At 45.8% G+C, this 25,509-nt stretch overlaps 13 protein-coding genes; 4 read left to right on the top strand and 9 right to left on the bottom strand.

Annotated features, from left to right (window-relative positions):
• Nucleotides 1-313: 313 nt before the first annotated feature.
• GSBLH_T00003702001 (uncharacterized protein) lies at nucleotides 314-1,249 on the bottom strand. XM_013042488.1 has 6 exons: nucleotides 1,003-1,249; nucleotides 863-952; nucleotides 707-830; nucleotides 600-676; nucleotides 505-569; nucleotides 314-468 (listed from the first exon to the last, which is right to left on the bottom strand). The coding sequence occupies exons 1-6, from the start codon at nucleotides 1,096-1,098 to the stop codon at nucleotides 333-335; spliced, it is 588 nt and encodes a 195-aa protein (XP_012897942.1). The 5' UTR covers nucleotides 1,099-1,249; the 3' UTR covers nucleotides 314-332.
• Nucleotides 1,250-1,656: 407 nt separating this feature from the next.
• GSBLH_T00003703001 (uncharacterized protein) lies at nucleotides 1,657-3,114 on the top strand (the record flags this gene model as incomplete). XM_013042489.1 has 3 exons in its annotated part: nucleotides 1,657-1,779; nucleotides 1,809-1,874; nucleotides 1,906-3,114. The coding sequence occupies 3 exons, from the start codon at nucleotides 1,657-1,659 to the stop codon at nucleotides 3,076-3,078; spliced, it is 1,362 nt and encodes a 453-aa protein (XP_012897943.1). The 3' UTR covers nucleotides 3,079-3,114.
• A 381-nt stretch (nucleotides 3,115-3,495) lies between these two features.
• Nucleotides 3,496-4,384, bottom strand: GSBLH_T00003704001 (uncharacterized protein; the record flags this gene model as incomplete). XM_013042490.1 has 2 exons in its annotated part: nucleotides 4,030-4,384; nucleotides 3,496-3,999 (listed from the first exon to the last, which is right to left on the bottom strand). Exons 1-2 carry the CDS (start codon nucleotides 4,096-4,098, stop codon nucleotides 3,496-3,498), a joined length of 573 nt encoding a protein of 190 aa, XP_012897944.1. The 5' UTR covers nucleotides 4,099-4,384.
• A 132-nt stretch (nucleotides 4,385-4,516) lies between these two features.
• On the bottom strand, nucleotides 4,517-5,951 carry GSBLH_T00003705001 (uncharacterized protein). XM_013042491.1 has 4 exons: nucleotides 5,924-5,951; nucleotides 5,791-5,893; nucleotides 5,672-5,761; nucleotides 4,517-5,641 (listed from the first exon to the last, which is right to left on the bottom strand). Exons 1-4 carry the CDS (start codon nucleotides 5,936-5,938, stop codon nucleotides 5,325-5,327), a joined length of 525 nt encoding a protein of 174 aa, XP_012897945.1. The 5' UTR covers nucleotides 5,939-5,951; the 3' UTR covers nucleotides 4,517-5,324.
• A 123-nt stretch (nucleotides 5,952-6,074) lies between these two features.
• GSBLH_T00003706001 (uncharacterized protein) lies at nucleotides 6,075-6,594 on the top strand. XM_013042492.1 has 3 exons: nucleotides 6,075-6,142; nucleotides 6,173-6,323; nucleotides 6,355-6,594. Exons 1-3 carry the CDS (start codon nucleotides 6,107-6,109, stop codon nucleotides 6,453-6,455), a joined length of 288 nt encoding a protein of 95 aa, XP_012897946.1. The 5' UTR covers nucleotides 6,075-6,106; the 3' UTR covers nucleotides 6,456-6,594.
• A 24-nt stretch (nucleotides 6,595-6,618) lies between these two features.
• GSBLH_T00003707001 (uncharacterized protein) lies at nucleotides 6,619-8,357 on the bottom strand (the record flags this gene model as incomplete). XM_013042493.1 has 2 exons in its annotated part: nucleotides 6,619-8,184; nucleotides 8,217-8,357. The coding sequence occupies 2 exons, from the start codon at nucleotides 8,355-8,357 to the stop codon at nucleotides 6,682-6,684; spliced, it is 1,644 nt and encodes a 547-aa protein (XP_012897947.1). The 3' UTR covers nucleotides 6,619-6,681.
• A 250-nt stretch (nucleotides 8,358-8,607) lies between these two features.
• On the bottom strand, nucleotides 8,608-10,063 carry GSBLH_T00003708001 (uncharacterized protein; the record flags this gene model as incomplete). XM_013042494.1 has 7 exons in its annotated part: nucleotides 8,608-8,773; nucleotides 8,803-9,040; nucleotides 9,070-9,509; nucleotides 9,540-9,636; nucleotides 9,668-9,753; nucleotides 9,786-9,878; nucleotides 9,911-10,063. The coding sequence occupies 7 exons, from the start codon at nucleotides 10,061-10,063 to the stop codon at nucleotides 8,624-8,626; spliced, it is 1,257 nt and encodes a 418-aa protein (XP_012897948.1). The 3' UTR covers nucleotides 8,608-8,623.
• A 1,140-nt stretch (nucleotides 10,064-11,203) lies between these two features.
• GSBLH_T00003709001 (uncharacterized protein) lies at nucleotides 11,204-12,215 on the top strand (the record flags this gene model as incomplete). Its single annotated transcript, XM_013042495.1, has 4 exons — nucleotides 11,204-11,326; nucleotides 11,359-11,846; nucleotides 11,876-12,026; nucleotides 12,060-12,215. 4 exons carry the CDS (start codon nucleotides 11,204-11,206, stop codon nucleotides 12,213-12,215), a joined length of 918 nt encoding a protein of 305 aa, XP_012897949.1.
• A 520-nt stretch (nucleotides 12,216-12,735) lies between these two features.
• Nucleotides 12,736-13,158, top strand: GSBLH_T00006698001 (uncharacterized protein; the record flags this gene model as incomplete). The annotated part of the gene is made up of 3 exons (XM_013042496.1): nucleotides 12,736-12,914; nucleotides 12,948-12,974; nucleotides 13,005-13,158. The coding sequence occupies 3 exons, from the start codon at nucleotides 12,736-12,738 to the stop codon at nucleotides 13,156-13,158; spliced, it is 360 nt and encodes a 119-aa protein (XP_012897950.1).
• Nucleotides 13,159-14,045: 887 nt separating this feature from the next.
• Nucleotides 14,046-14,634, bottom strand: GSBLH_T00003710001 (uncharacterized protein; the record flags this gene model as incomplete). The annotated part of the gene is made up of 2 exons (XM_013042497.1): nucleotides 14,046-14,296; nucleotides 14,325-14,634. 2 exons carry the CDS (start codon nucleotides 14,632-14,634, stop codon nucleotides 14,046-14,048), a joined length of 561 nt encoding a protein of 186 aa, XP_012897951.1.
• A 681-nt stretch (nucleotides 14,635-15,315) lies between these two features.
• Nucleotides 15,316-17,099, bottom strand: GSBLH_T00003711001 (uncharacterized protein). XM_013042498.1 has 2 exons: nucleotides 16,384-17,099; nucleotides 15,316-16,353 (listed from the first exon to the last, which is right to left on the bottom strand). The coding sequence occupies exons 1-2, from the start codon at nucleotides 16,462-16,464 to the stop codon at nucleotides 15,334-15,336; spliced, it is 1,101 nt and encodes a 366-aa protein (XP_012897952.1). The 5' UTR covers nucleotides 16,465-17,099; the 3' UTR covers nucleotides 15,316-15,333.
• Nucleotides 17,100-17,565: 466 nt separating this feature from the next.
• On the bottom strand, nucleotides 17,566-19,354 carry GSBLH_T00007151001 (uncharacterized protein; the record flags this gene model as incomplete). The annotated part of the gene is given in 10 exon segments (XM_013042499.1): nucleotides 17,566-17,831; nucleotides 17,856-18,066; nucleotides 18,095-18,333; nucleotides 18,364-18,425; nucleotides 18,439-18,614; nucleotides 18,647-18,736; nucleotides 18,766-19,047; nucleotides 19,052-19,132; nucleotides 19,239-19,302; nucleotides 19,338-19,354. Coding segments are annotated over 10 exon segments (1,488 nt in total).
• Nucleotides 19,355-22,418: 3,064 nt separating this feature from the next.
• GSBLH_T00003712001 (uncharacterized protein) lies at nucleotides 22,419-23,399 on the bottom strand (the record flags this gene model as incomplete). The annotated part of the gene is made up of 1 exon (XM_013042500.1): nucleotides 22,419-23,399. The coding sequence occupies one exon, from the start codon at nucleotides 23,397-23,399 to the stop codon at nucleotides 22,419-22,421; it is 981 nt and encodes a 326-aa protein (XP_012897954.1).
• Nucleotides 23,400-25,509: the final 2,110 nt, after the last annotated feature.

Consider the following 25,509-nt stretch of genomic DNA (forward strand, 5'->3'; position numbering starts at 1 on the left):
CAATTGGATGTTCTTCCTTGTTGACTCATTTGCCACTTGATCATAAAAGAAGGAAATATCGAAATGGAGATCACACAAATGGTAACTCCAGTGATAGAGAATCAATTCAAACTACGTTGGCATTACCATGAAGTATCCTTATTTTATATCAACACCAATGTATCACTAAAGGCGTGCAATTAACAGCACTACTCTTCTCTCTCTCTTATTCTTCGGCTCTGTATCGAACAATCAGATACTCAACCTCATCATGTCGACTTTTATTCTTTCCATCTCCATTCCAAAACCTCTCATTTCTTCCAACAAACACCACACAGCAACATAAAACGACATTAGAAACGCTCTCTCTGTCGAGCAGCTACCTGTTTCATCTGGTTATACACCTTGCTGGGAGGTGAGCCCATGATCAGATTGCAGATCGCATTCCTCGCAATCGCAATATTAGCATAGGACCCCATGATGTGAATCCTAAAATATAAAAAACATCGGCAAAACGAATCATACGTCTGGTCAGCTAACACGATTCGGCAGCGCGTAGCGTTTTCAATCGCAAACTTGGTCTTGCCCATCTATCTCTCACAAATCGATTCTGCGGCCACCTGTCCCGCAATTCGACCGATCGCTCGACTGATGTGGTCGCCATGAAGCAGACGAACGTCCTTGATTTCGAAGGTTTCTGCACGTGAATCGATGTGAAAGCAACGACCAATGTACAAATCGTCCAAACGAAGCAGAGCCACTGCGTCTGCAATGTCGAAACCCAGCATAAACGCATGGATGTAGTCTTCTCCCTTCTGCAGACAACTGCTGTCCACAGTGTGAGGAGAAGTCTACAGAGTAAGCAAAGACACAACAACCATACCTTTAGCTCAACACAGTTGGTCTTCTTGTTGAATCGAATCAGCAGCTTTAACTGGTCAACGACTGGACGCATCAACTTTTCCCAGTTGTTCTTAAGCGGTGTTTGCATATTAAGATGACTATACAAGTTGTGCAATGCACATTAATCAGGATATGAATCGATTTGGAGGACAACGAATGCGACGAATCTCCTCCTTGCCCTAAAAGGTAAACATTGCAATCACCTCCTACAGCCATGTCTTTTGCAGAAAGGGCAGGAAAACTAGGCGCATCTTCTACGTTCTTCTCTTCTGCCACCTTCTCCATCTTGTCTTCGATCTCTTTGGCACTCACTACGTTCTTTTTTTCTTCTTCCATTGTTTTTCGAAGATAGAATGGTTTGCTGCTGTAAAACAATAGTTTGTAGTTTCAAGGGAGAAAAGGGAAAAAGAATTCCCACACCGGGAATCGAACCCGGATCGGCAGGGTGAGAGCCTGCTATCCTAACCTATTAGACTATATGGGATCTGTTTTCGTTTTCAATAAGGCATATACAAGATGCTGTTCTTCTATTAGAATCTTTCCAAAATAAGATGGTTTGTTATCGTGATACAGTAGTCTGTAGTTTCGAGTAATAAAAATATAGAAAAAAGAAAAAAGAATTCCCACACCGGGAATCGAACCCGGATCGGCAGGGTGAGAGCCTGCTATCCTAACCTATTAGACTATATGGGACCTGTTTTCACCTCTCAACATACTATATACAACACTCCAGACAGATCCCTTCGTTTCCAACCAAACAATTGTTTACTTACAATGCCTATTGATATTAACCTGCTTCGTGTCTCGCGTGGAGGAAACCCGGACTTGGTTCGTAAATCCCAGAAAGACCGTTTTGCCAGTGTGGAGCTTGTCGATGAAGTGATCGCTCTGGATGACGTACCTTTCGTGTTTCCAATTCACTGTAGAAATGGAGAGCTCTTGTTGGAAGCATTGACAACATGAAGAAGGAAAAGCGTATTTTGTCCACTGCTGTATGCTTCGACAATTGGATCTGATCAATAGATCGGAAAGGCTCGCAAGGAGGGCAAAGATGCAGCGGAGGAAGCCGCAAAGGTGAAGGAGGTGACTGCAAAGATCGAAGAAACGGAGAAGGAAGTGGAGAAAGTGCGTGTGGAGCGTGATGCCAAGTTGGGCAAGATCGGTAACATATTATCGGACACTTGCATCATCGACAACAACGAGGACAACAATGGTGTTGTCTGGAAGTGGGGAACGCCTCGTCCCATGACCAAGGATATGTATTGCCATCACGAGCTCTTGTGGATGCTCGATGGATACGAACCCGAGCGCGGAACGCGCGTAGCGGGCCATCGTGGATACTTCCTGAAGGGTTCCGCGGTGCTGTTGAACCAGGCGATCATCATGTACGCGATGCAATGGAACACAAAGCGCGGATTCACGCTTTTGCAGACTCCGTACTTCATGAATCGCGACGTGATGGCCGGCGTTGCGCAGCTGGAGGACTTCGACGAGAGTCTGTACCACGTTGAAGGGGAGGAGGGCGAAGAGAAATATTTAATCGCGACGTCGGAGCAGCCGATCTGCGGGTATCACATGGGCGAGTGGCTGGACGAGAAGGAGCTGCCGTTGAAATACACGGGGTTCTCTACGAACTTCCGGAAGGAGGCCGGAGCGCACGGGAAGGACACGTGGGGCATTTTCCGCGTGCACCAGTTCGACAAAGTGGAGCAGTTCGTGATTTCGAAGCCGGAGGAGAGCTGGGCGATGCACGAATACATGATTCAGAACTCGCGCGAGTTCTACGAGTCGCTGAATCTGCCGTACCGCGTGGTGAACATCGTGTCGGGCGCGCTGAACAACGCGGCGGCGAAGAAATACGACCTGGAAGGATGGTTCCCGGGGTACGAAGCGTACCGCGAGCTGGTGTCGTGCAGCAACTGCACGGATTATCAGAGCCGCGCGATGGAGATTCGGTGCGGCGCGACGAAGAAGAAGAACGAGGAGAAGAAGTACGTGCACATGCTGAACTCGACGCTGTGCGCGCTGACGCGGACGCTGTGCTGCATTCTGGAGAACTATCAGACGAGCGAGGGCGTGGAGATCCCCGAGGTGTTGCAGCCGTGGATGGGCGGAATCAAGTTCCTGCCGTTCAAACGACCGCTGCCTCCCGCGATGCTGAAGGCCAGGGAGGAGAGACTGAAGCAGATGAAGTAGAGGGAATGGGAATAAGAAATAAGAATTATGGAATGGGTATTGTTTGTTTGAGAATCGAGCGATGATTTGGTGTTCATAGGGAAAGGAAGAGAGTGTGTAGAATAGAAAGGAGAGTTGGATGTGTTTGTTGGAGGGAGAATAAGGTATAGAATGCCTTCTCTTCGTATCCGTTATTTTTCATCTTATTAAACATGAGAAGAGAAGTCATTCGATTGACAAGACTCTTCATTCTCTGCCATCCTTCTGCCCCAACCATTCCTGTGTAGAACAAACAAGCCACGGTAACACAAAGGAAACGAAGGTTAATAATACATAGATAATCACAAACAGATAAATCAACGTTTTAGAGTGAGTCCTCAAGGCTTCGCGATCCACTAAGTCGTTTAACTCTCGATTTAGCTGATCCTCCGAAGCAATCTACCAATCATCTTTTCCCTCCAAACCCACTTCTCCCTCCTTGGCAAAAATTCCTTGCCTACAGAGGGGACAGACGCCACGAACATCGACAATCCACTCCTTAGCGCAATGCTCGTGGAATACATGCTTGCAAGGCAAGACTTTGACATGATCTCCTTTTTTGAATTCTTCCAGGCAGATGGAACACTCGGTGCAATAGGAGTCGTGGAAATTATTGGAATCCACCACAATCGAGTGCATCTGCCGAATGGCCAAACGTCGCTTGAAACGTTGAAATACTCCCATCAAAAAAGAGAAAAAATACAGTAGTCCTATCGACGTCCAAAGCACGATGGAAAGCTGGAGGAAGGTTACAAACATATCCCAAAACGTCGGTACCGTCAGGATTTCCTCCCCTGTCGAATTTACCACAACAAGCAATCGGGATAGGGATCCGTTTTTATGCAAATACGATTGAAGCACGGATCCTGAAGCGTGTGTAATAAAAATACTCGAGATCGATAGCTACACATTAGAACAATATAGAAAACTCACATTCCAATCAGATTTCGTACCCATCTCTATCAACTCGTCATTCTCGAAGGGAGATGGAAGGGAGTTCATGATAATAGCGGCAACTGCTCCCGATGACTCAATCTACCTTTTACAATCATCAAGTCAACACTTACATTTGCAACCTTTGTATCAAACGAGCATCTCCTCGGCCCTCCTCGAATCGCAAGTACAATCGATCCAGTATGATTATTCTTCAAAGGCGTACAGGCATCAAAAGGATCGCTCTCCTCGAGAAATCCCACAATAGAGGTGTTCTCATACTGCCTCCCAAACCGAGCTTGTGTGTGCGAAAACACCTCCTCGATAGATGAGATGGCAATAAGCGCAAAACCGCGACGTACAATAAGTAGAAAGAGGAAAAAAGATATAACGACTGATTTCATTTACAACATAGACACAATAATGACATTATCTTGTCAACACGAAAAGAATCCAAAAATAGTCACGATTTTCACACAAACAGTACTCGCTATTTTAGTTATCAAATTCAATTCAATTAAATTCAATTAAATTAGTATTTTCTTTGACTACGATGATGACGCGAGTGACTTCCACTGCGACTTCGGCTGCGACTTCGACTCCGACTTCGTGAATGCAAACGGCGTCGAGAACGAGAATCAGAACGCTCATGTCCTGAGCGAGAATGATGATGACGGTGATGCGAGCTCGTTTCTCTGCGCTTCTCCTCGTCGAACACCGATTTAAACACTCTCTGTACATATACAACCACTCCTGCACTAAATCCTCTCAACCGTCTTTACCATCAATTTGAGCTCCGTCCAAATAATCCATCGCTCTCAGTGCTTCTTCTTCCGAATTCATCTCAACTAAACCCACTCCCTGAGAGATGGCAGTTTGGTCTCTCCGCAGGAGTTTGACACGCCGAACCACTCCATAGTTACTGAATATCTCTCGCAGATGTCGCTCGTTCGTGTTTCTAGATGGAATCAAGAAGAGTGCCGGAGCATACGTAGTTAGATTCTTTATGGAAAGAGTGACGGGCTTGTTTGCACGATCTCTACAGATTTACCCATGGGGACCTTTGAGTACAATTCCCGCTTTGTTTCTTCCAAATCGCTCTTATTTTCGTTGTCTTCCTTTTCTTGCTCTGCTTCTTATGAAAAGACAGTAAACTACCTTTTTCCTTTACCTTCTCGTTTTCGGCTTTCGGCAGAGATGGAGAGTGCTCCTCCTTGTTTTCTGTATCCATTCGTTGCTCCCAAGTCTGAGGGAAAGATTTGTGTGACTCCACAAACAGAAAATAATACAAAAAGCTAAATTTCCTTACTAACAGTCAGCATCACCCACGAATCGATGGATGATGGCTTGAGTTTATCCTCCAATTCTCTCCATGGTTCTTCCCTCACAATTTTGTATCCCAGTCGCTTCATATCGTCTTTCGAATATCCTCGTGGAAGATAGACCTGCAGTTGCACTTCCTCTTTTCCTGCTTCATGGAGAACGTATTCACAATTGCGCAATAGCGAGCTTGAGAGACCCAGTCCCATATACTCCGGTAAAACACTGAGTAACTCGATTGCCCCCGTTTTCTCGTCAATTTCTCGAATCATTACGGCAGCAACGACTTCATCTCAAAGTAACATCCAAATGACATTTCTACTTGCCAGAGTCTTGTATCCCCATAGTTCTACTTTTTCCGTAGCAAAAATGTGTTCTAATTGACTCTTAGACGTCCTCCGAATGTGAACATCTACTGAAAAGAGTAGTTTCGATCCATACTCTTGAAAACTGCCATGGTTTCTGAATATGCAATATTTATACAGGTTGTAACATTTTCCAAATCATTCCACGTAAATTTGTGAAGCTTGATGTCTTTCGTACTCTGCAATTCAAGAATTACAGGATTTCCTACAGGCTGATCATTCATTGCGCTCTATTCGAGTGAGTGAATCGATCAAACTCCTTATTGTCCCTAAATTCCGAATACCAGCCCCTTACTAAATTGGGTCGTTTTGGACGAAAGTGCTCCAGTCTTTACTGATCGTGTAGATTTTCTTTCTCATCACTCATGGCTGATCAAATTAAGAATGTGGAAATGACATCCCTAGCTTCTGACCATCCAGAAACAAAGGTTTTTACATGTTTTTCTGGTGAAGTGTAGTATGGATTGCCGGCTGCCAGATATGATAAATGGGCAAAGGACGTACAAAAGCGTAAGGAAACTCATCCGTTTGAAGAAAGACGAATTGGTTGGATTATGCCCAAACCCGATTACAAGGTAGTCTGCTGTGGGCAGAGTTGGGGCGATCTGTGTATGCATTTTTGTGGACTAATGACTGATAGTTTTTATTCTCTTTTTAATGTTGGTTTTTTATGGCGTAAACGCTCTGATAGTTGTTATTTTGTGGAATATTACTTCTCTCGATTTCGTCTTGGTATCGTAGTCACTTTATTTTATGCTTCATTGTAGGTACATATATGGGATCATTGGAATCGTTGGTTTAATTTGTTTATTCTCCCTGGTGGCGTATAATGGGAAAAACGTGGACAATCGCCGCTTGGAGGAACTTGCAGATGGTATTTGTTTTGTTTGTTGCACAAACATGATGCAGTTCCAAAGGCTTTTCCTTCTACAGAGCTCTTCGCTCTTCGCTCTTCACTCTTCACGGCTTACAGGAACTTCATGTAGATCTTGTTCTTGGTCACAGCCACTCCCACCAGGTTGTTCTGGCTGAGGATCGATCGGTCCGGTCCGTACTCATAGAACTGACCGGACTCTCTGTTGGCCATTCCGAAGGGTCTTCCCTCCAGCAGCTCTCCCTTGGAGTTCGTGTAGATGGCTCGGCCAGGAGTGAATCGCTGCTTGGTGGGCACCTTGAACATACCGGCGAACTGGATCATGAGCTTGCCGTTCTTGGACTTCTGCGCAATACCGAAGGGGCGAGGCAGCACCACTCCATAGTGCATGAACACGCGGTTCTGGTCCGTGACGCGGTTCTCCAGGATCACGAAGTCGCCCATTCCGCTCTCGCAGAGATCGTACGAGAAGGCTCCCGAGGTGAGGCTGACCACGTACGTGGGCGACGCCACCGAGATATCGCGCGAGGAGGACACCGAGCACAGCACCAGGCAGAGGCGGTGAATGACCTGGTCCTCGTAGAACACGGCGAACGTCGAGGGAGAGAGAATGCGCATGTCGATCTTCTCGGGGTAGAAGACCGAGCCGCCGTTCTGGATGGTGCGCGACGATCCGAAGGAGATATCGTTGTCCTCGCGGTTGAAGTGGACCATCACCGCAATGATGGAGTGCTCGAGCGCGTCCGAGAACACCATGATCGCATTCTGGTTGTCGAAGTTGTCCATGTCCATGTAGTTGTGCGACATCGCCCAGGCCAAGTACTTCCACTCACCGACCTCGATCTTATCGTTATTGATCGTGCACAGCACCGCCGTCACGGCAGGGTAGTAGAACGACGAGTTGAACAGACGACCCGTCGCCGCAATAATGAAATGGTTCGCGTCCATTCCAGCCACCTTGTGGAACTCGTAGCTGTTTCCCACACGCGTCTCCTTTCCCAGAGAGATCTGCGCGTTGTTTCCCGTGCCCTTTATCTCCGCCTTGCGCGTGTACAGACCATGGTTGCGCTCGTAGATCATCGCCATCGTGGTGTTGGTCAGAGCATCGAGATGCGGGAACTTGTCGTTGTCCACATCGCCCATCGGAGTGGGAATACCGAACTGGAAGCTCACCGTCAGAGGGCCCGAATCAGGACGAGTCACCAGCACGGTCAGAGGCAGCAGCTCGTTCGAACCGACGATGACGAACGTGTCGCGGTTCAACGCAATCACTTCACTCACACGGCGGATCTGACCGTCCACAGTGGGCAGGTCCCTCTTTCCCATCTGCACCTCGAAGTTTTCGAAGGTGCCACGGAAGGCAGCCACACCTCCATCGAACACAGCCAACGTCATGAAGTGGTTCAGCTGTCGCAGCTTCACGTTGTTCATGCTGTAGGTGATGGGCTCTTCCGCAACGTTGCGGTAGATGGTGGTTCCGGCACCAGGCCAGGCATTTCCCTTCCAATCAATGCTCACGGGCATTCCAGGCTGGAATTTAGCCCAATCCTCAAAGAACGGGAATTCGTAGGAGTACATCTTGTTCTGGATCTGCTCCTACAAATCAGCATCCAAACTCAAAAACAAACAGCGCTGCAGAATCCAAGACTGATGCACGAGAAGATGAAGGCCAAAAGGACCAAGATAATCGAGATATAATAGCAGAGAGACGATCGCAGATCGCTCTTTTTAGTGTAAGTTTCTACCTTTCCTCCGAGTAAAGTCTCCATCACCTATGTGTTACAGAAAACAAAAATACAAACACTTAGGAAATAATTATTTGTAGATACAAAACACAAGAGTGTTTTGTATGTCGTCGCACATGATCGCGGAACGAAATTGTCCCATATTGCGGAATGACAAACCGATTCTGATTGGCCGATGCCACATTACTGTTTTCGAGTAAGATACACACCAGGAAACAGGAAACAGTCACATGCACAAGAGACAAAACACTTTTCTGGTTTCAACAAACAAATCACTCTTTAACAAGCCATCACATGTTGTTCAGCTTTGCCTGAATCTCTTGGGCTTCTTGTTTCAATTTCTCCTCCTCCTTTACCTTTGCCTGCTGGGCGTCTGTTAAAATTTCAAATTTCGCCTTTATCTCGGCGATTTCGCTCAGCTTCTTCTGGACAGTCTTCATCTACGCTCAATTCCCCTCGCCTCGCATACTCGCTTCTTCAAAGCGTCGCCCGAACTCTCTTGAGGCGATTTCGGACTCACCGAAGCAAAGATGTCGTCCAGCACGTTCACTCCCGGAGCTGGCTGCGTATACGTCGGTACACCGCGAGGACTTAGTCCCACTCTCATCGCTGTCCCTTGTCCCATTCCCTTCGGTCCCATCGGCGAGGCGCTCTTCGTGAGTCCCGGCAAGCCTGCAGGTTGAATTCCAGGCAGCGGACGCGACGTTCTAGAATGAGTAGCTCCATCCAAGCCCACTTCGGATCGTTCTTTTTCTTCGCAGCACTAGTAGCACCTGCAGCATTCATAGCAGCAGGCGTATTCGGCTTCGCAGAGCCTTGCTTCGCTCGCAGATGAGGCGGCACATACTTCGATGGCGCCTTCTTGGCGACGGTGGCCCGCATTTCATTCATGTCGTCCACCGTGGGCGGGCGAATGGGGAGAATTCCGGGAAGCACGGGGCGAACAGACACCTCGTACAGCAAGTCGAAGTCCTCCTGATAGACCTTCTTTCCGTTGAACTTGTACACATAGAGGCGATTGTCGACCTTCATGCGCGGGTAGCACGTTCCCAGAATCAAATAGCGACTGTTCGGAGCCCAGGCGCACGACGTGATGTAGTCCGTGTGGAACTGCACGATCCGCTTCCGATCCACGTCGTCCCAGATGAAAATGTCCCCGTTGAGATTTCCGAAGCCCTGCCAATCGAGTCGAAGCAGCACACCTACGCCGAGAAGAAGCAGGCGACCGTGCGGCGACCAGAGCAGCGTGTTCACGTTCAGCTTGCCGCAGCTGCCTTCTTCCTTGCAGTCCTTCGTTGTGAATCTTCGCCTCACGCCCTCTCCTCAATCCAAACAAAGTCGAGGCCGCGGGGATCGACGCCGTGATCGCGCACAAGCGCGAGCCGTCCGGCGAAAACTGCGATTCCTGCACCGACTGCTCCTTCAATTCATTCAAGGCCTTCTCGCCCCTACGCCTCGCAGAATGTTCAGCAGCATGTCGGGACGCTGCTTGAAGTCGTTGAATAGATAATAAAGGAAATTGCGGCCGTAGTACGACGCACCGGTCTGCGTCTCAACGTTTCTCTTCGGTCGCTTACCTGATCCACGTCGTTGCTGACCGTCACCACCGCGCGATCGCCCGCTTTGTTCCACTCGCAGAAGGCCTGGTTGCAATTCAGCATGCGGCGATTCAGCTGCAGAGCCAGGTGGTTTCCCTGCGTTCGCGACTTGTCGGCGAAATAGGCCAGCATGCCTTCGCCGTTGCGCAGCGGCGTAAACACCACGAGCTAAGCGTGAAGCAGGGAGAGAAGCGAAACGGCAGGACACGTCGAGGAGGGGGAGAGAGACACGTAAGAGGTGGAATTCACGGTGAACGGAGCAGCGACGCTCGAGTCAGTGCTCTTCAGCTCTTGCTGCATTGATTCATCCGCAAAGTTGTGGCCATTGTAAAGAGTGATCTGCGAATGAGAGAGAGAGCAGAGAGCGGAAATACAATATCGCCGTGGTGGAACATCGCGTGGTCCTCTTGGTTGTCCCATTGGATGTACGGCCAGAGCTGGAATCAGTTACAAAAGAGCAAATAGAGATGTACCTGGCGAGAAAAGGACTTTTGAACGACCGAGAAGTGGAGTTCGCCGGTCTTCAAATCCCAGATTTGGAGATTCGGATCCGATTTATACGGAACGATCGTCAAAAGCCAACTATTCAGAGGAGAAATGCTCACGGCCACAACCTTGGGCAGGTTGAGAGCAAAGCGCTCTGTTCTCCTACCATCAAACATTGCAGAAAAGCACACTTATTCATGTCAAAAACACGGACTCCGGTAGTTTCACGATAGACGCAAATACTTCCATCGGAACTCCAAGAAATTCCTTCCTACCATCAATCTCCCCCAATGCACGTACACAGCACGTAGATTCGAAAAACTCTTTCTTCTGAGGCATTCCGTCCTCATCATTCATCGAGTACAAGGTCACTCCCTGCCCGTAAAGCCACATTTAGCACTTTCTCACTTTCTTTGAACGAACAACGAATTCCAGCGGAGGAAGCTCTCCCTTTTTTGCGGCTACGCATAAAATCGTTTTCATACTTATACGCATTACAAAGAGTGGAAAATGGGTAAAAAAAAAAGTGGTTCATTCGAAACAGGGGGATTCGGAAGAAATCCTCTATTGCATTCCTATTCTAAACCGGTTATGGGCTAATTCCAAGTATCCGCAATGTGTTTAAAATATCGCTAATCTGTAAACCATACACCATTTCCGTTATAGCATAAAAAACCTGGACGCAGAAACGAGCGGAATGGGTATGATTTGGAAAGTATGATAAATATAGGATAATGACCACTGTACGCTCTAGGATTACAAAGTCTAATCCCATTTTTGATTAACATGATTGCAGATCTTGATGCTTGGGTTGAAAAACTCCGTCAGAAAATTCCGTTGGAGGAGAATGAACTTGAATTATTGTGCCGTATTGTAAAGGACTTGCTCATGCAGGAGCCCAACGTTATTGTATGACCAGTTGGTTTGACTCATGGCCGTAGCCCGTTTCCACTCCCGTAACCGTCTGCGGAGATATCCATGGACAATACTACGATCTGAAGAAATTGTTCCGTCTCGGCGGTGATGTGCCTGAGACGAAATACGTCTTTATGGGAGATTACGTGGATCGTGGATACTTCAGTGTCGAATGTATCGAGCTGTTCCTCTGTCTGAAAGCGCGCTATCCGGACCGCATCGTCCTACTGAGAGGAAACCACGAGGGTCGTCAGATCACCCAGGTGTACGGCTTCTACGATGAGTGCATGCAGAAGTACGGTAGCACCAATGCCTGGAAGTATCTGGTGGACATTTTCGACTGCATGAGCATCGCTGCGCTGATCGACGACAAAATCCTGTGTGTGCATGGCGGTCTGTCCCCGTTCATCCGCACCGTAGACCACATCAACAGCATCTACCGCTTCCAAGAAGTAGCCAACGAGGGTCTCTACGCCGATCTGCTCTGGTCCGATCCCGAGCCTGACATCGAAGGGTGCGTCCTCGCCTCTCCCTCAAGCCTAGATTCAAGCGCAACTTCCGCGGGGCTGGCTGGATCTTCGGCGCAGACGTGGCAAAGGAGTTCAATCAGATCAACGGTCTGGAGCTGGTGTGCCGAGCTCATCAAATGGCTATGGACGGGTACCAGTACTTCTTCGACAAGGCAGTGTGCACGGTAGGCGAAGAGGAGGAGAGGAGTGACGGAAAGGTGTGGTCCGCTCCCAATTACTGCTATCGATCGGGAAATCTGGCGTCCATTCTGCAGCTGAGCGAGACGCTGGAGAGACACTTTGAAGTGTTCAAGGAGGAAGATCCGGATAAGAGAACGTATCCTGCGGACCAGCCAGTGAGATACTTGCTTTAACGTGCCATGGGTTGTTTGTTGGAAATACGAGTGGGAGAGGAGGAAGGAGCGATTGGTGAGGGGTGAGAGTCTGAAATTGATGGGAAATAGGATAAACGGAACCAATGAACGAGTTGGCTGAACCATTCAAAATTGGAGTATTCCGTGATAGTGTGGATTCTCCAGACGTTGTGTACACTGCAAAAACAACAAGAACGGATCCATTTTTTGACAGTCCGTTTGGAAGTCCGATGCGAACTGATTCGAAGAGGAAGTAGAGTTCAACCAGATTGGTAATATGAAAGCTATTTTTACAAACAAGGGAACTTTTATATCATTTTCGGGGATCACACGAAGAAGGGATTCACGCTATCGCTGGGTCCGAATAGGTTTATGTGGTGTTCATGGATTGAAAGATAGATGGGTTTTCATGTTTTTTCTTTTTCTCTTGACTCTTCTTGGTGTCATTGTTTACTATACAATAGATCTGGTCACCCTAAAAATCGCACGATACATGTATGTGATCAGTTATGCGTGTGCCATGTTTTGTTACATTTACACAGGAACGATGAATCCTGGAGTGATTATTCGTGATGAAAACAACGCCATCGAAAATGGAGACGATTTGGAAAAGCAGGGATATACTTACTGCAGCATCTGTCAGTTGTATCGACCCCCTAAAGCCAACCACTGTAATATTTGTGGAGTTTGCTTCTACAAGTACTTCCTTATTTTGTTTCTCTTTAATCCTAGTTATGATCACCATTGCGGTGTTATAGGGTATTTCCGTGCCGAGTCGCTAATTCATAGTCAGTGTATCGCAAAGTACAATCTCTACACGTTTTACGCGTTCATCATGAGCATCGGAATCACAATTTCCATCGCCAATTGGTATTTCTACAATCCATTTCACACACTTCCAATGATGCGTTCATTCTTTTCTAAATTCATTGCTCCTCTGTAAAAACAAAGCCCAGATCTCGTTCATTGTTCCTCTTGTTTCCCTTTCCTTTGTTTCTATCCAGCAAACAATTCTCACCACACTGATTCACAACTAATTGACCTCGTTCTCCAGGAGCGGCGCTTCCACCGATCCATCCACCTTTGCTCGCTTCTTCGATCGCTCCTCCACCTCCGTATACAGCGATCCCTTCGGCTCGTTTACGGACTCAGGCAGAATCCACGTCAGAACCACGCAAACCACCGTCAGCAGAGCCAGCACATACATGCTGAGTCCATAATTGAAAGGGAACGGACGCGGCTTCGCGATGCTCCACGCGAATAAAATCGGAATCAACGTCGGTCCCTACGTCAAAACCCGTCCACACACCGACAAAGAAGCGAAGAAGTCCCGCCAACACTTGACTCAAACTATACGCCTTGGCTCGGAATTCCTTGTAGCACGCATTGGCAATGAGCACATACACCGCAGTGTTGTTAAGCCCCCATACCAAGATGGTTGGTAATCAATCGGATATTTAAAGAGAATCGATCGAATGATGTGGAACGTCGAGATCATTCCGTACAGCACCGCGATTTCCTGCGTGGTTCCCAGCGAGTTCAGCATCGATACCAGCGGATGCAGCGCCAGAACGAACACCTGCACGACGCTCAGCACCCAGTAGGAGGTTCGCGTACTGCTCACTGCCGACACGGCAGGGAAGAGAAGCACTAGCCATAAGCCACAACTCCACAATCCGACAAGTCGCCATTTGCATCGGACACACGAAGCTCACGACCCAGCCCAGCACTTTCTTGTCCATATCGAACCCTCCAACCGAGCGCGCCGCGGCCAGCCAGACGGGGAGAAGCGTATCATACGTGCCTTGGATGAGTCCCTCGATCGCTACATCACAAAACAACTCCATTCAAACCATAAAGCAACACAGAAATCAGCGTCAGCTTGTCCTTAAACATCGAGATGTAGTTGTTCTGGCTCATCAGCAGCATCACATGCTCTTCATCGTCCAGACTCTCCGCACGGCCGCGCTTTCGCAGAATACCCGACATTTTCTGCGCCATCGCCTCGCTGACCTCCTTCTTTCGCTCGCGTTCCTCCTTCGGGAAGGTCTCGTCCACCCACCGCAAGATCAGCAAGCAGCCTACGTCCCACCAAGCGAAGAACCATACACACGAAGCTTCCGAAGCCGCAGAGACACAGAGGAATCGCGAAGGGAACACGCTTCAGATAGGGAAGACGGTCGATGATGGGGGCGAGCAGTTCTTCCGGGTCGGAGAGATAGCCTCCAACGATGGGACCCGCAGTGCTCGCCAGAGCCATCGAAAGAAAGATCAGACCGGTGGTGATGGGAAGCATGTCGGGAGAACACACTTCCGTGAGGACGGTTTTGCAGATTCCCAAATAACCGTCGAGCATTCCCCAGAGCAAACGAAGAGAGATGGCCACATAGAAATTGGTCGACAAACCAAAAAGACTCATAACGACTCCGTTCGCTGCAGTTAATAATGCCGATTACGCCTACCGAGTGTAATGATCAGCAAGGCAGTCTTTCTTCCAGAACGATCAGCATACCAACCCCAAAATAGACAGCCGGGAATCTGACCAATATTGTACATCGAAATTAAGTAGCCTGCATAATTACCAACCTTGTTTTGTTCAATCTAATTGTGTTCACATCGCAAATAGCCCTACATCAGGGAAATATGTCGGAATAAGGAAAGGAAGAGCAGCGTAGAGCAGGGCACAAACCAATTGCTGAATGAAAATCACAAACAGAATAACGGACACAATTCTCCAGTTGATGATTCCCTTCTGGTCCTTAATATTCACTTCCTCCATAAATGATGCAGTAGAAATGGAAATATTTGTAGAAATCGGAAAAAAGGTGGATTTTTGTTGTGTATTCTGCTGAAATCTCTTAATATACACGAATATGAGATTATCAAGAGAGTAGACCATTCTCTGTGCATAAAAATGCATGCAGAGTGCCATACCATCCTGCAAAAATGCACGTTTGTGTAAATTGCGCAGCGTGATGCAAAACTCAACAATCTTGTATGCATAGTGGAGAACCTCTAGTAGTACCCAAATAGCAGAATGTTACGTCCCAGCTCATTCGACCCTGGACCCTGGACCCTCTCTCTCTCCAACAAACAATGCAACAACACACTCCACAGCTTAGTTACTCAAAATGCTGTTCACAGCCATCCGCATGTCGGGCTCCAGTCCGTTCAGCAATCCATTCAGCTGTCGTCTGTCCAAACTCTTCAGAATCTTCATAATCTCCATCTTCGTCTCGTCATACGTGATTTCATACTCATTATCTCCGTCATCATACGTCGGCAGCAGCATCATCGGCAATGCCTGCATCACCGCATCCATCACGTTTTTATTGTTGAACAGTCCGTGGTTCGGCTTCTCCAGCTCCATCACCACGCGCTCGTGCACGTCCTGCGCCTCCGCCACGTCCTCCATCAGCGGCAAGTGGCTCACAAACAGCTGCAGCGCCTGATCGGCCTGGGAAGGTCCGAGATTGCCGGGACAGCCGAGCAGCAGCGAGAAGATCGCCGACAGCGCGTTGTCCGTCGCGCTCGCGTACTTCTCGTCCTCCGCCTCCTGGCTCTGCGCCACGCGGAGCAGCGCGGAGAGAATGGCCTGCGCCTGCGGCGCCACGACGGCGTTGAAGCGCTCGATGGCGACCTTGACGCCGAAGAGAACGGCCTGGCGGAGCGCGGGGTCCTCGCAGTGCATGTGCTGGTGGAAAAAGCCGAGGAGGTCGTTGACGACGGGGGCGACGACGTCGGGCGCGTAGAGCATGAGGTCGTCCATGCTGCAGACGCCGACGAAGAGGATGTACTCGAAGGGAGACGCCATGTACTTGGCGCAGAAGGGAGAGATGTATTGCTGGTAGAGCGGCGCGATCGAGTTGCCCGCGAAGCGGATGATGTAGCCCAGCGCGTCCAGGAGGTTCTCCACGCAGTCCTTCTCCTCGCCGGCCTCTTCTTCGAACTCGTTGCGCGCGTCCTCCATCTCGCGGTCCTCGAAATCTACCTCTTTGTACATCGCCTCCAAGATCTCCACGGACTCCTTCAGGAACTCGAGGAGGTTTTCCACCACCGAGGGCAGCGAGTCGGAGGGAATCGGCATGCGCTGGTTCTGGAACATGTGATGGCTCTCATCGCCGCTCTCATAGCACGTCTACGATTCGAGAGGTCGCTGTGGGGCTACGCAGAAAATGTCGCGGAGCGATTCAGCGATGCAGCTTCGCTCCGTCGCGGCGTCTTCGGCCGTGTACTGCTCGATCAGCATCTTCACGGTCTCGTTGTAGAGATCCAGGCACTGCTGCGCCGTGGTCTGGTTGTTGCGCAGGCCGTTCACCAGCAGCGTGAAGAGCTTGGGGAGAATGCGGGCGCAGAGGTTGCGGACCTCCTCGTGCCACGTGAAATCGACGAGGGGCGAAATGGCGGCGAACACATCGCCAACGTGGGGAATGAAGGAACCAAAAGGAAGGGGTGAGTCAAAGAATGGGAGTTGGAATGAGTCAAAGAATGGGAGTTGGAATGAGTCAAAGAATGGGAGTTCGAATGAATATAACAAAGGGGAATCCCAATGAATTCAAAGAATGGAAATCTCAATGAATTCAAAAACTAAAAACTCCAATGAAAACACACAGGAATCAAATGAACTCACTTCCCAATTCCAATCCGAATTCAACTCTCACTTCAATGAACTCACACAATCACAACAACACTTAAAGGATATGAATGGAAGCATCATGCTATCCGCATCAATAATCAGATTGTGAATCAAACGCACCGCATTGGACACCACCTCGATCGCCGTCGTGTTGATCGACATCTGCACCTTGCCCATGTTCTTCGTGTCCATCGTCAATCGCTCCACGCCATTCTCGTTCTGGTACTCGGGACCCGCCACCACCTGCTTCAGCGAATAGTCCACGTTCGTCTTGGTCAGCTCGATCAGCTTCGGAATCATCACCACGAGGAACTGCTGCTTGTTCTCCGTCTCGCAGTACTGGAAGATCTCCGCCATGCAGTCCAGCAGACCGTTCATCAGCTCGTCTCCGCTCGAGTAGTTGTTCACCTGGTTCATCAGGAACTGCATGATCTCCCAGGCCTCGCTCTTGTTCACCACGTCCTTCATCGACGCCACCAGCGACGCTACTTCGCACGCTCTCCCCTGTGTCCTACACAAGCACACGCACGCCGCCACGTGCACGTTCATCGTCTCCGTCGTCGCCGCCGAGCCCAGAATGCCGAGCAAGCCCTGAATGATGGTGTGGAAGTACGGCGCGAAGTCCTCCTTCGTCGCTCTGCACAGATTGCCGATCGCAGAGATCGCCTCCGACTGCACCGACGGCATGCTGCGCGTCAGCCCCACCCCGCACCGCTACTTCACCGAGCACAGACTGTACATCCACTGCGTCAGCGGCTCCAGCACGTTCTTGAAGATCTTCTTGCTGATCATCTCGCACGAGCAGAACTGTCCCACGCAGGACGCCGCGATCGCCTGCACGCGCAGGCACGGGTTCTTCTGCACCAGCTGCAGCACGCTCTGCAGCACCTGCGCGCCGCACTTCTTCTGGAACGTCACCGGCAGTGCCACCGACACGTAAGCAATCGCCTGCAGCGCCACGAACACAACGCGCGGATGCGCTACGCGTCAATCTCGCCCAACACCCCGACCGTCGTTCAGTCCGTTCAGCATCATCGTCGTAATCCACGGCAGATTCGCCTCCACCTGCTTCTTGCAGCCGTCCGCGATGTGGCAGATCAGCACGTACGTCGCGCGGCGGATCTTCCAGTTCTCCGACCGGCTGCACTGCGTCATCAGCTGCGTGGCGGGCTTGTACGCCGCGGCGTGCAGCGCGTCCGCGAGGTTGGCCACCATCTACCTCGCATTTCCTCTCGACTCCTACCATAATTCCGGCCACATGGGGACTGCTGTTGTCCTCCGAGAGCTCGTCCTCGTCGCCGAACACGCCCTGCTCCCAGGACGCGTCGTCGCTGATGTCGCTGATCATCTGCACGGCGATCTCCAGGTACTTCGTGATCGCGCCTGCGTTCTTCCGGAAGAATCCGCCGTTCTCCTCCGCGATCGACGACACGATGTTCGCCGCCAGCGACCGCGTTCCCGTGAAGAACGACTCGTTCCCGGCTATTCGTTACGCGGCCACAGCGAGTCTACCGATCGCCAGACACATCTCCACGATCGGACCCACCAGCTGCCGAGCAAAGTCGCAGATCACGCTAGGCGTCACACGGACCGCGCTGCTCCCACCTCGCACAATTCACCAGGTCCTCCAGCAGCGACTGCAGCGAATCTTCGTCCTGCGCGTTCAGCACCAGCTGCACCGTGTTGATCACCGCGGGGAGAGCGCTGACGAACGTGGAAACCACGTTCTCGACCTCCATTTCGGTCATGATCTTCATCGTCGTCTGTTGGTCAGCGCGGATCAGCAAGGACATACGCGGGCCGCAGCGACTTGGAAGGCGAGATTCGAACTCTGCAGCGAGCCGCTCAGAATGGAGACGATCTCCGTGATGTGCTCAGCGACGAGCTTTGATTGAGGCGAAACTTAGAAGGTACAGATTCGTTGCTTTCGCTCAGCTCGCCGAGGAGGTACAGGCCTTCCACGCGGACTTCGGATTCCTGGGAGCAGGCAGAGAGAACGAAGGGGAACAATGCCGGCCACTCGGGCTCCAGACTGCTCACTTGGGAAATTAGGTCACACAGATTGTGGCGAACGCGACCATCGTTCTCCACTTGGAACAACTGGGGTAGGAAGGATAAAACTAGGGAGAATAACAGAGGAAGCAATACTTTGGCCTTTCTTCTGGTCATCGAGCTGGCTCCAAGCTTTCTGTGTAACTACCTTGCGAAGAATGACAACAACGAACGATTTCACCGAGGAATCCGTGGTGGAGGAAATAATATTAAAGAACTGGTCAATCACCTGTACGTGAGACAAAAAGAATGCGTAAAACATTCAGAACGTCCTCATTCAGCAACTTGTCAAGATGTGCCTCAGCCTAGGTGGAATGAACTCCGATAGGTTGTACATTATCACGGACTGCATTATCAGGAGACCGAAGAGCATTGATGAACTCAGCAAACTCAGGAGTACTATCGATAACAACAATAGGAGTGGATCAAAATACACAGAATTCGAAGACATCGCTAAAAGAAGGAGTAATAATGATTTGGTGATAAGGAGAACGGCATAAATCGGCGGTATTTCTGGAATTCAGAAAGAACCAAAGATTTTAGAGAGAAATAGATTATGCGATTTGGGGTGTATGATAGAGTTTATCGTAGTAGTAGTAGTAATAGTGGTAATACTATAAGAAGGATTCCAGCATATTACCTGGGAGAAAACACAAAATAGAATAGGAAAGTGTTTGCAAACACTCAATACTGGGAAGAAAAGAGAGAATGGATAGGACGATAAAGGAACATGATTGTAGAGTGTGAAAAGGTGAAAGGTTGACGAATGCTGCCTGTGCTGTAGACCTTTTCATTTTGAAAGTGATAGTCGTGCATTTACAGCGAGAAAGTAAATATTTTTAATAAAAAAAGGGTCTGTCTGCTATCAATTGTTACACGTTCAACAGATTAGGAAAAATCTAAATCAGCAGATACTATGGAGAAGAATCAGGGATATTTCACAAATAATGCTTCCATTGCGTAAAGTATTGTTGAATAATGGGTAGCAAACATATTTTTGGATTAGATACATAAAATGAATTTGAAAAATAAACTAATTGCATTCCTATGACCTAACAAACCTTACTGAGCTTGTTGGAAATATGAGTATAAAGCAATCTGTAATAGAATCGCAATAAGAATGTTTTTCATATAATAGACTGTTGTCTTGTGTGTATGCTGAATGTATTAGAAGATGTATCTATGTGAATGGAATTAATTGTGTGTATTAAAACTGATATGGCGTAATGCCAGTATTGTTGCTTTGCTATTTACTGCGTAATCCATGACAAGCAATAGTTTTAATCCAGCGGATTGTTATTGATTTATTTTTAAATATCTGATTCCATCACTGCTTTTTTTAATTTATTATTAGTGATAAGAAGGAATCGCTTAGAAACAACAACACTGTACAGCAAATCTTTCAAAATACATTCTATTTTTGTAGGTTTTTCATTTCTCCAAGAGTTCGACTATATTTAACCGAAATGCACATATTCTAAAACTGCACAGATCTCTTTTGTTCACATTGTGAATTATATTATAATGTTATGACAATGAGCCTAATCCGTGTTTTGTTTTCAGTTTTCAAATGATTGTATAGTATTTTGAATTATCATAATCAAATAGCGTTTTACAAATATAATAGTAAATTGAAATAACACTCAATAGTTACAGATAACACTGATAAGACCAAGCATAGATGAATCACTCACGTTAATTTATTAATTCCGCTGTTTTATAATGAGTTCTATTAACCAGCAATAAATGTATATAGCATTGTACATATTTACATATAAATGTCATTTTTACAGAATGAACTGTACGTAGCTATTACATGATTCCATTTATATATGTTATATCTCTTATACTTTTTCACAATAATATTCATTCAGAATAACGTCCTTAATATGGGAAATAGGGTAATCATAAATTGAAAAAAAGAATATCATTATTTTATTCATAAAGTGAATTTGTAGTAAATCCTTATCGTATCTATTCATCATCATCAGCGCTTAACTTATTTAAGTCTTTTTCGTAAAGGATTTATCGATAACACTATTTTGTACGGTTTATTCTTTTGTTATTGATCACAAACTCATTTATAATTCATACAAAAAAGAACTGGATCTCACAAAATCAATGCTATTTTACTATACTGATACCATATTGTGTATTACTAACTAGTTCAATTTACTGCATCAAATATCAAGCTATTTTACTGTAAATACAACAACAGTACAATTATTCTTGATAAGAATATCTGAAAATAGAACTTCTGTGGATAATTGATATAAACAAAAGCAAAAGCAATTGAAAGAAATAATTAATATGCAATTACGTTGTGATTAGTATTGCAAACACTCATTCAATCATTTCACAAAATATTATTTACCAATCGTAGTGCTAAAAAGATATCTAATTAGCAATGTACCATTTGTTTCATATCTTATCCATTATAAAAAGAATGTAGAAAAGTAATGTATATTAACCCACATATATATATTTATAATTGAAAACTTGCTTATTCACAGTCACTGCCAATCTCCAAAACCAAGTAAAAACAATTTTGAGATAATTTTAAACAATCCAGTTCATGCACTTGATCGAATCAATTCAATCCTTTAGAATCTAGTGATTTGCCAAGAATTACATATTTCTATATTGATTATTGCATCATATATGATTATCTCACTTTAACTTTTCCATTTCTCTTAGTTCTTTACTTACATTTAAAACATCGATTGCATAAAGGATTGAAACATTCAAGCTGAATTAACCTAGGTTATGATGATAATAAGAGTCAATCGATGATCGGATCCTAATCAATGACCAGAGAATTATGATACGATGTTTAAAACAAAAAATAACACAATATTAGCAATGAATATGCAATGGTCATTAAATGGAATGAAACGTATATAGAATGTGGATTCAATGCTGGAATTACTCATCATCATTATCAGAATCTGATAGAGAACATATAAAAGATTCAGAATCAGAATAAAACTCAGAATCAGAATCATCAGAATAGGAGTTCGATCCATAATTGATTTTAACAATATCAGTGAGAATAGGAGAAACATCTATGACTTATAAATACACTCAAGAATAACTCGAAATTGATTTCGATCGAACATACATAAACGGAATTAATTCTACAAATCCATTATTACGAAAATCTTTATATATATTACCATAAGGTAGGTTGACAATTTGAATAATTGGAATATCTAAATACTATCAATATTTATCAGTTAGAACTACTTTCCAAAGTCACCCAACGAGGCCAAACGAAACTACAATGAACAGAGTTGATATACATTAGAATTGGAAGATCTACAAAACAAATCATTTCAAATCAACTCATTTGTACTTCGTATTATTAAGGAACATGAATCATTCTTCCATCTTCCTTCAAGTGCACAATCACCGAGTTTAATGGATTGTAATGATGGAAGATCTATATCAATCATTTCATTCCAATTCATTCAATACTTTCAATTATTGTTGATAAGGAATCAGCGAATGCATCATCACCTAATGTAATGGATTGTAGATTTGGAAGATCTATGCATTATTGAAATATTCAATATCATATCAATACCTCGAATCACAAATGAACTACACCAGAAATTGCGTGAATAACTTCCAATTGTACCAATTTGAATGGATTGTAATTGTGGCAGATTCTTCAATTCAAAGTCTCCAGCATAATCACTGAAACTCCATTCACCAATATGAATGGATTCCAATGATTCACAATTCAATATGTGGAATGATTTCGATTTGTCATATCCATAATCATTCTTTGTCTGAGTAAATGAATTCTTTCCGATTTTGATAGTTTTCAATCGATTCAATCCATCGATTTGGAATGTTTTCACTGATCCAAAACATTCATCGCCGATTTCGATTGATTCCAAATTGTACAACAATGAAACATCCCAATCAACCAATACACAATAGTCACTCAGTTTCAAATGTTTGATTCTGATATTCAGTGGTTCTGAACCATTTCCTTCATACTCAGTATCACATTCAATTCCATTATACCATTCACATTCATTCACTAATTTACCATATCGATCATAGACTTTTCCAATTCCAAAACGATTATCATCACACCAATATCCTTCATATTCCACTCCACCATTATTATGATAACTCGTTCCATATCCAAATCGTTTCCAATTGATCATTATGCCCTTGTACACCAAAAATCCATCATCATCATACATTTCACCATATCCAAATGGAATTCCAAACTTGTTTTCTGTCAATACCAATCCTTCAAATCGACTTCCATGATCCAAATCCACGATTCCTTCTTCTTCTACTTCTATGGATTGTTCTCTATTATATGAAATATCGCCAATTCGATGATTTCCAAACACTTTCAACACTTTCTGCTCATTGACCACAAATCCTTGATTCATAAATACTCCATTATCGAATTGCAATACTACACATTCTCTATTACTCAATATGAGTGAAATCCAGCCATATGGTTTCATTTCTTTGCCCAAGCATCCCTGCACATTTTGAATCATAGAACTATCAAAATGATAATCACTAATAGCAGAATTGACAAAATCAGCAATGTTTTGCATGGAAATGAAAAGAAATATGGTAAAACGGTTTTTTTGGAAACAAGATCTGTTTCATTATTTCTCGATAGAACACACGTCATGGATTATTTGGTATGTCTTTGATATGCTGGTATGTTACAAACTAGAATAGATAGGATAAAACCTCATTTTCTCCACCCATTTCTATTTTTCTATATTTCGGTGCATTTCCATCTATTCATTTATTTTTGTGTTATATTTAGTTACTTATAGCTATAATTGTAAATTATTACGCATTTTCATCACCTTTACTCTCTCCTGTCAGAATGGCTGTTCTATTAAGTCTATAATGGATATATGTTCTTCAAAATATATCAATTATGTGTTCGTTAATCTTGTTTTGCAACAATCGAACTCACAATAGTGAATACTGTTGGAATGGTTTGATTCGTAATAGAGAGTATGGCAGTAGTATGTAGAATGCAAAATCCATCATGTCTATTTGACAAGTGGTTTATTGTATTGATTCTCTGTTGATACTTCGATTCTCTTCTGTCACAATGATCATCCATATTGAGTACAAAGAATGATATTGCAGAGAAAGGAATGTGGTTCATAGATTGAAATGGTGAATAGGAATCATAGTATCATTAAACAAAACAATCGATTGAATAATATGATGGATGGAATGTGTGAATCCTATGAATGAAAACCTTGCTTTCTATTTGATCAACAAAACAATGTGAAATGCAATGTGATTAAAGTAGTAGAGAAATGACGGATAACGCGTGGAGACCTTTGGCCGCCTTTTTCGGTTATTGTCTACCCGGTTGCCTTGATGTCCATGGTGCAAAACGCGCGGAAACCAATAGCTGCCATTTTCTGCCCTGCTGCCCTAAATAAAAAACAACTCGTCTTTACATATCCTTCAATCGGTAATGTCCAAACGCCAGTGTGTGCATGTTGTCGTCCAAGATCCATCGCTTGTTGTCCGTGCAAGTCATGAATGTCTTGGTCTGCTCCTTCGTGGTGATATCGAAGCCCTGAATGTTGATAGGTTTGAAGAAGTCCTCAATTAATACATCCTTCTTACTCTTTGCCTCAAAAACACGCTTGTATAAATCGATGTTCTTTACACTCATTCTCTCATCATCGATTACCACGTTCCGATGAACTCCCTTTGCTGCATTGTGTTTCACATGCTTCTCGTCAACCAGACAATATATCTTGGGTCTGAGACCCACGAATTCTGTGATGTGATGTGATGTCCGTTGTGCTCGTCCTTGAAGATAGGACCAGGCAACTTCTTGTTGAAGTTGAGGAACGAGTCCAATGAAGGGAACTTGCTCTTGTCCACTTCATGCTCGTAATACTTCACGAGTTCTCCATAGAAGTAACTCGTGTTATCCAGTTCCGAGAAGTCAAATGACTTGTACATGTCACACATCTTGTGAACGATGTTACCCTTGTCGCTCAGTTGTACGATGAGTCTGAGTCGAGTCCGTGTTCTGTCCCAACAATTCCACGTTATCGAATGTGTTCTTGAGCACGTTGTAGTAGAAATCGTAGATGATGTGTTTGGACATGTCGAGAATGGCGAACCCAATGAAGAATGGCTTCTCCACCTTGCGCACCGGTGTATTCAACTTAATACCGATCAGATTCTCGGAATACATGGTAGTCCCGGCGATCATATCATATCCATGCTTCTGAATGATGGCTTCACGTTCATTCCACGTGTTAGCGAACTTCACTTTCATCCGTTTCAACCCAGTCTCCACGAATTTGCCATAGGTCGAGTTTGCTAACAGCTTATACAGGTTCTTCTCCACAGTAGTCTTGGACTTGGCTCGTTTCTCACTCAGCATGTTCACGTACTCGAAGATAAATGGTGCCTGCTTGAATCGAATGATGCGGTGGATGTGCGTGACGTGATAACCCTGTTGAAGACCCAATTGCAGCAGAGAGTAATGCACGAGATATTTGCGTCGAGGCACAAGATCGCAGATGAGCTTCGGTGTATTCACCTCTTTCACTTTGTCCACAATGTCGTTCT

The sequence above is a fragment of the Blastocystis hominis genome, assembly GCF_000151665.1.
Source record: "Blastocystis hominis, Singapore isolate B (sub-type 7) whole genome shotgun sequence assembly, scaffold_4".
NCBI lineage: Eukaryota > Bigyra > Opalinata > Blastocystidae > Blastocystis > Blastocystis hominis.

Excerpts from the sequence above, each read along its gene's own strand:
- GSBLH_T00003702001 (XM_013042488.1), bottom strand. The coding sequence starts at position 1,098 with ATGGCTGTAGGAGGTGATTGCAATGTTTACCTTTTAGGGCAAGGAGGA. Across the intron at positions 677-706 it reads TTTGGACGATTTGTACATTG|AAACCTTCGAAATCAAGGAC; the intron begins GTCGTTGCTTTC and ends ATTCACGTGCAG. Across the intron at positions 570-599 it reads TCGGTCGAATTGCGGGACAG|ATGGGCAAGACCAAGTTTGC; the intron begins GTGGCCGCAGAA and ends TGTGAGAGATAG.
- GSBLH_T00003705001 (XM_013042491.1), bottom strand. Across the intron at positions 5,762-5,790 it reads AACCATGGCAGTTTTCAAGA|ATGTTCACATTCGGAGGACG; the intron begins GTATGGATCGAA and ends TCTTTTCAGTAG. Across the intron at positions 5,642-5,671 it reads GGGATACAAGACTCTGGCAA|ATGAAGTCGTTGCTGCCGTA; the intron begins GTAGAAATGTCA and ends TGTTACTTTGAG.
- GSBLH_T00003706001 (XM_013042492.1), top strand. The coding sequence starts at position 6,107 with ATGACATCCCTAGCTTCTGACCATCCAGAAACAAAG. Across the intron at positions 6,143-6,172 it reads CTGACCATCCAGAAACAAAG|TATGGATTGCCGGCTGCCAG; the intron begins GTTTTTACATGT and ends GGTGAAGTGTAG. Across the intron at positions 6,324-6,354 it reads GCAGAGTTGGGGCGATCTGT|TTTTTATTCTCTTTTTAATG; the intron begins GTATGCATTTTT and ends AATGACTGATAG.
- GSBLH_T00003711001 (XM_013042498.1), bottom strand. The coding sequence starts at position 16,464 with ATGCTGATCGAGCAGTACACGGCCGAAGACGCCGCGACGGAGCGAAGC. Across the intron at positions 16,354-16,383 it reads CGCTCCGCGACATTTTCTGC|ACGTGCTATGAGAGCGGCGA; the intron begins GTAGCCCCACAG and ends CTCGAATCGTAG.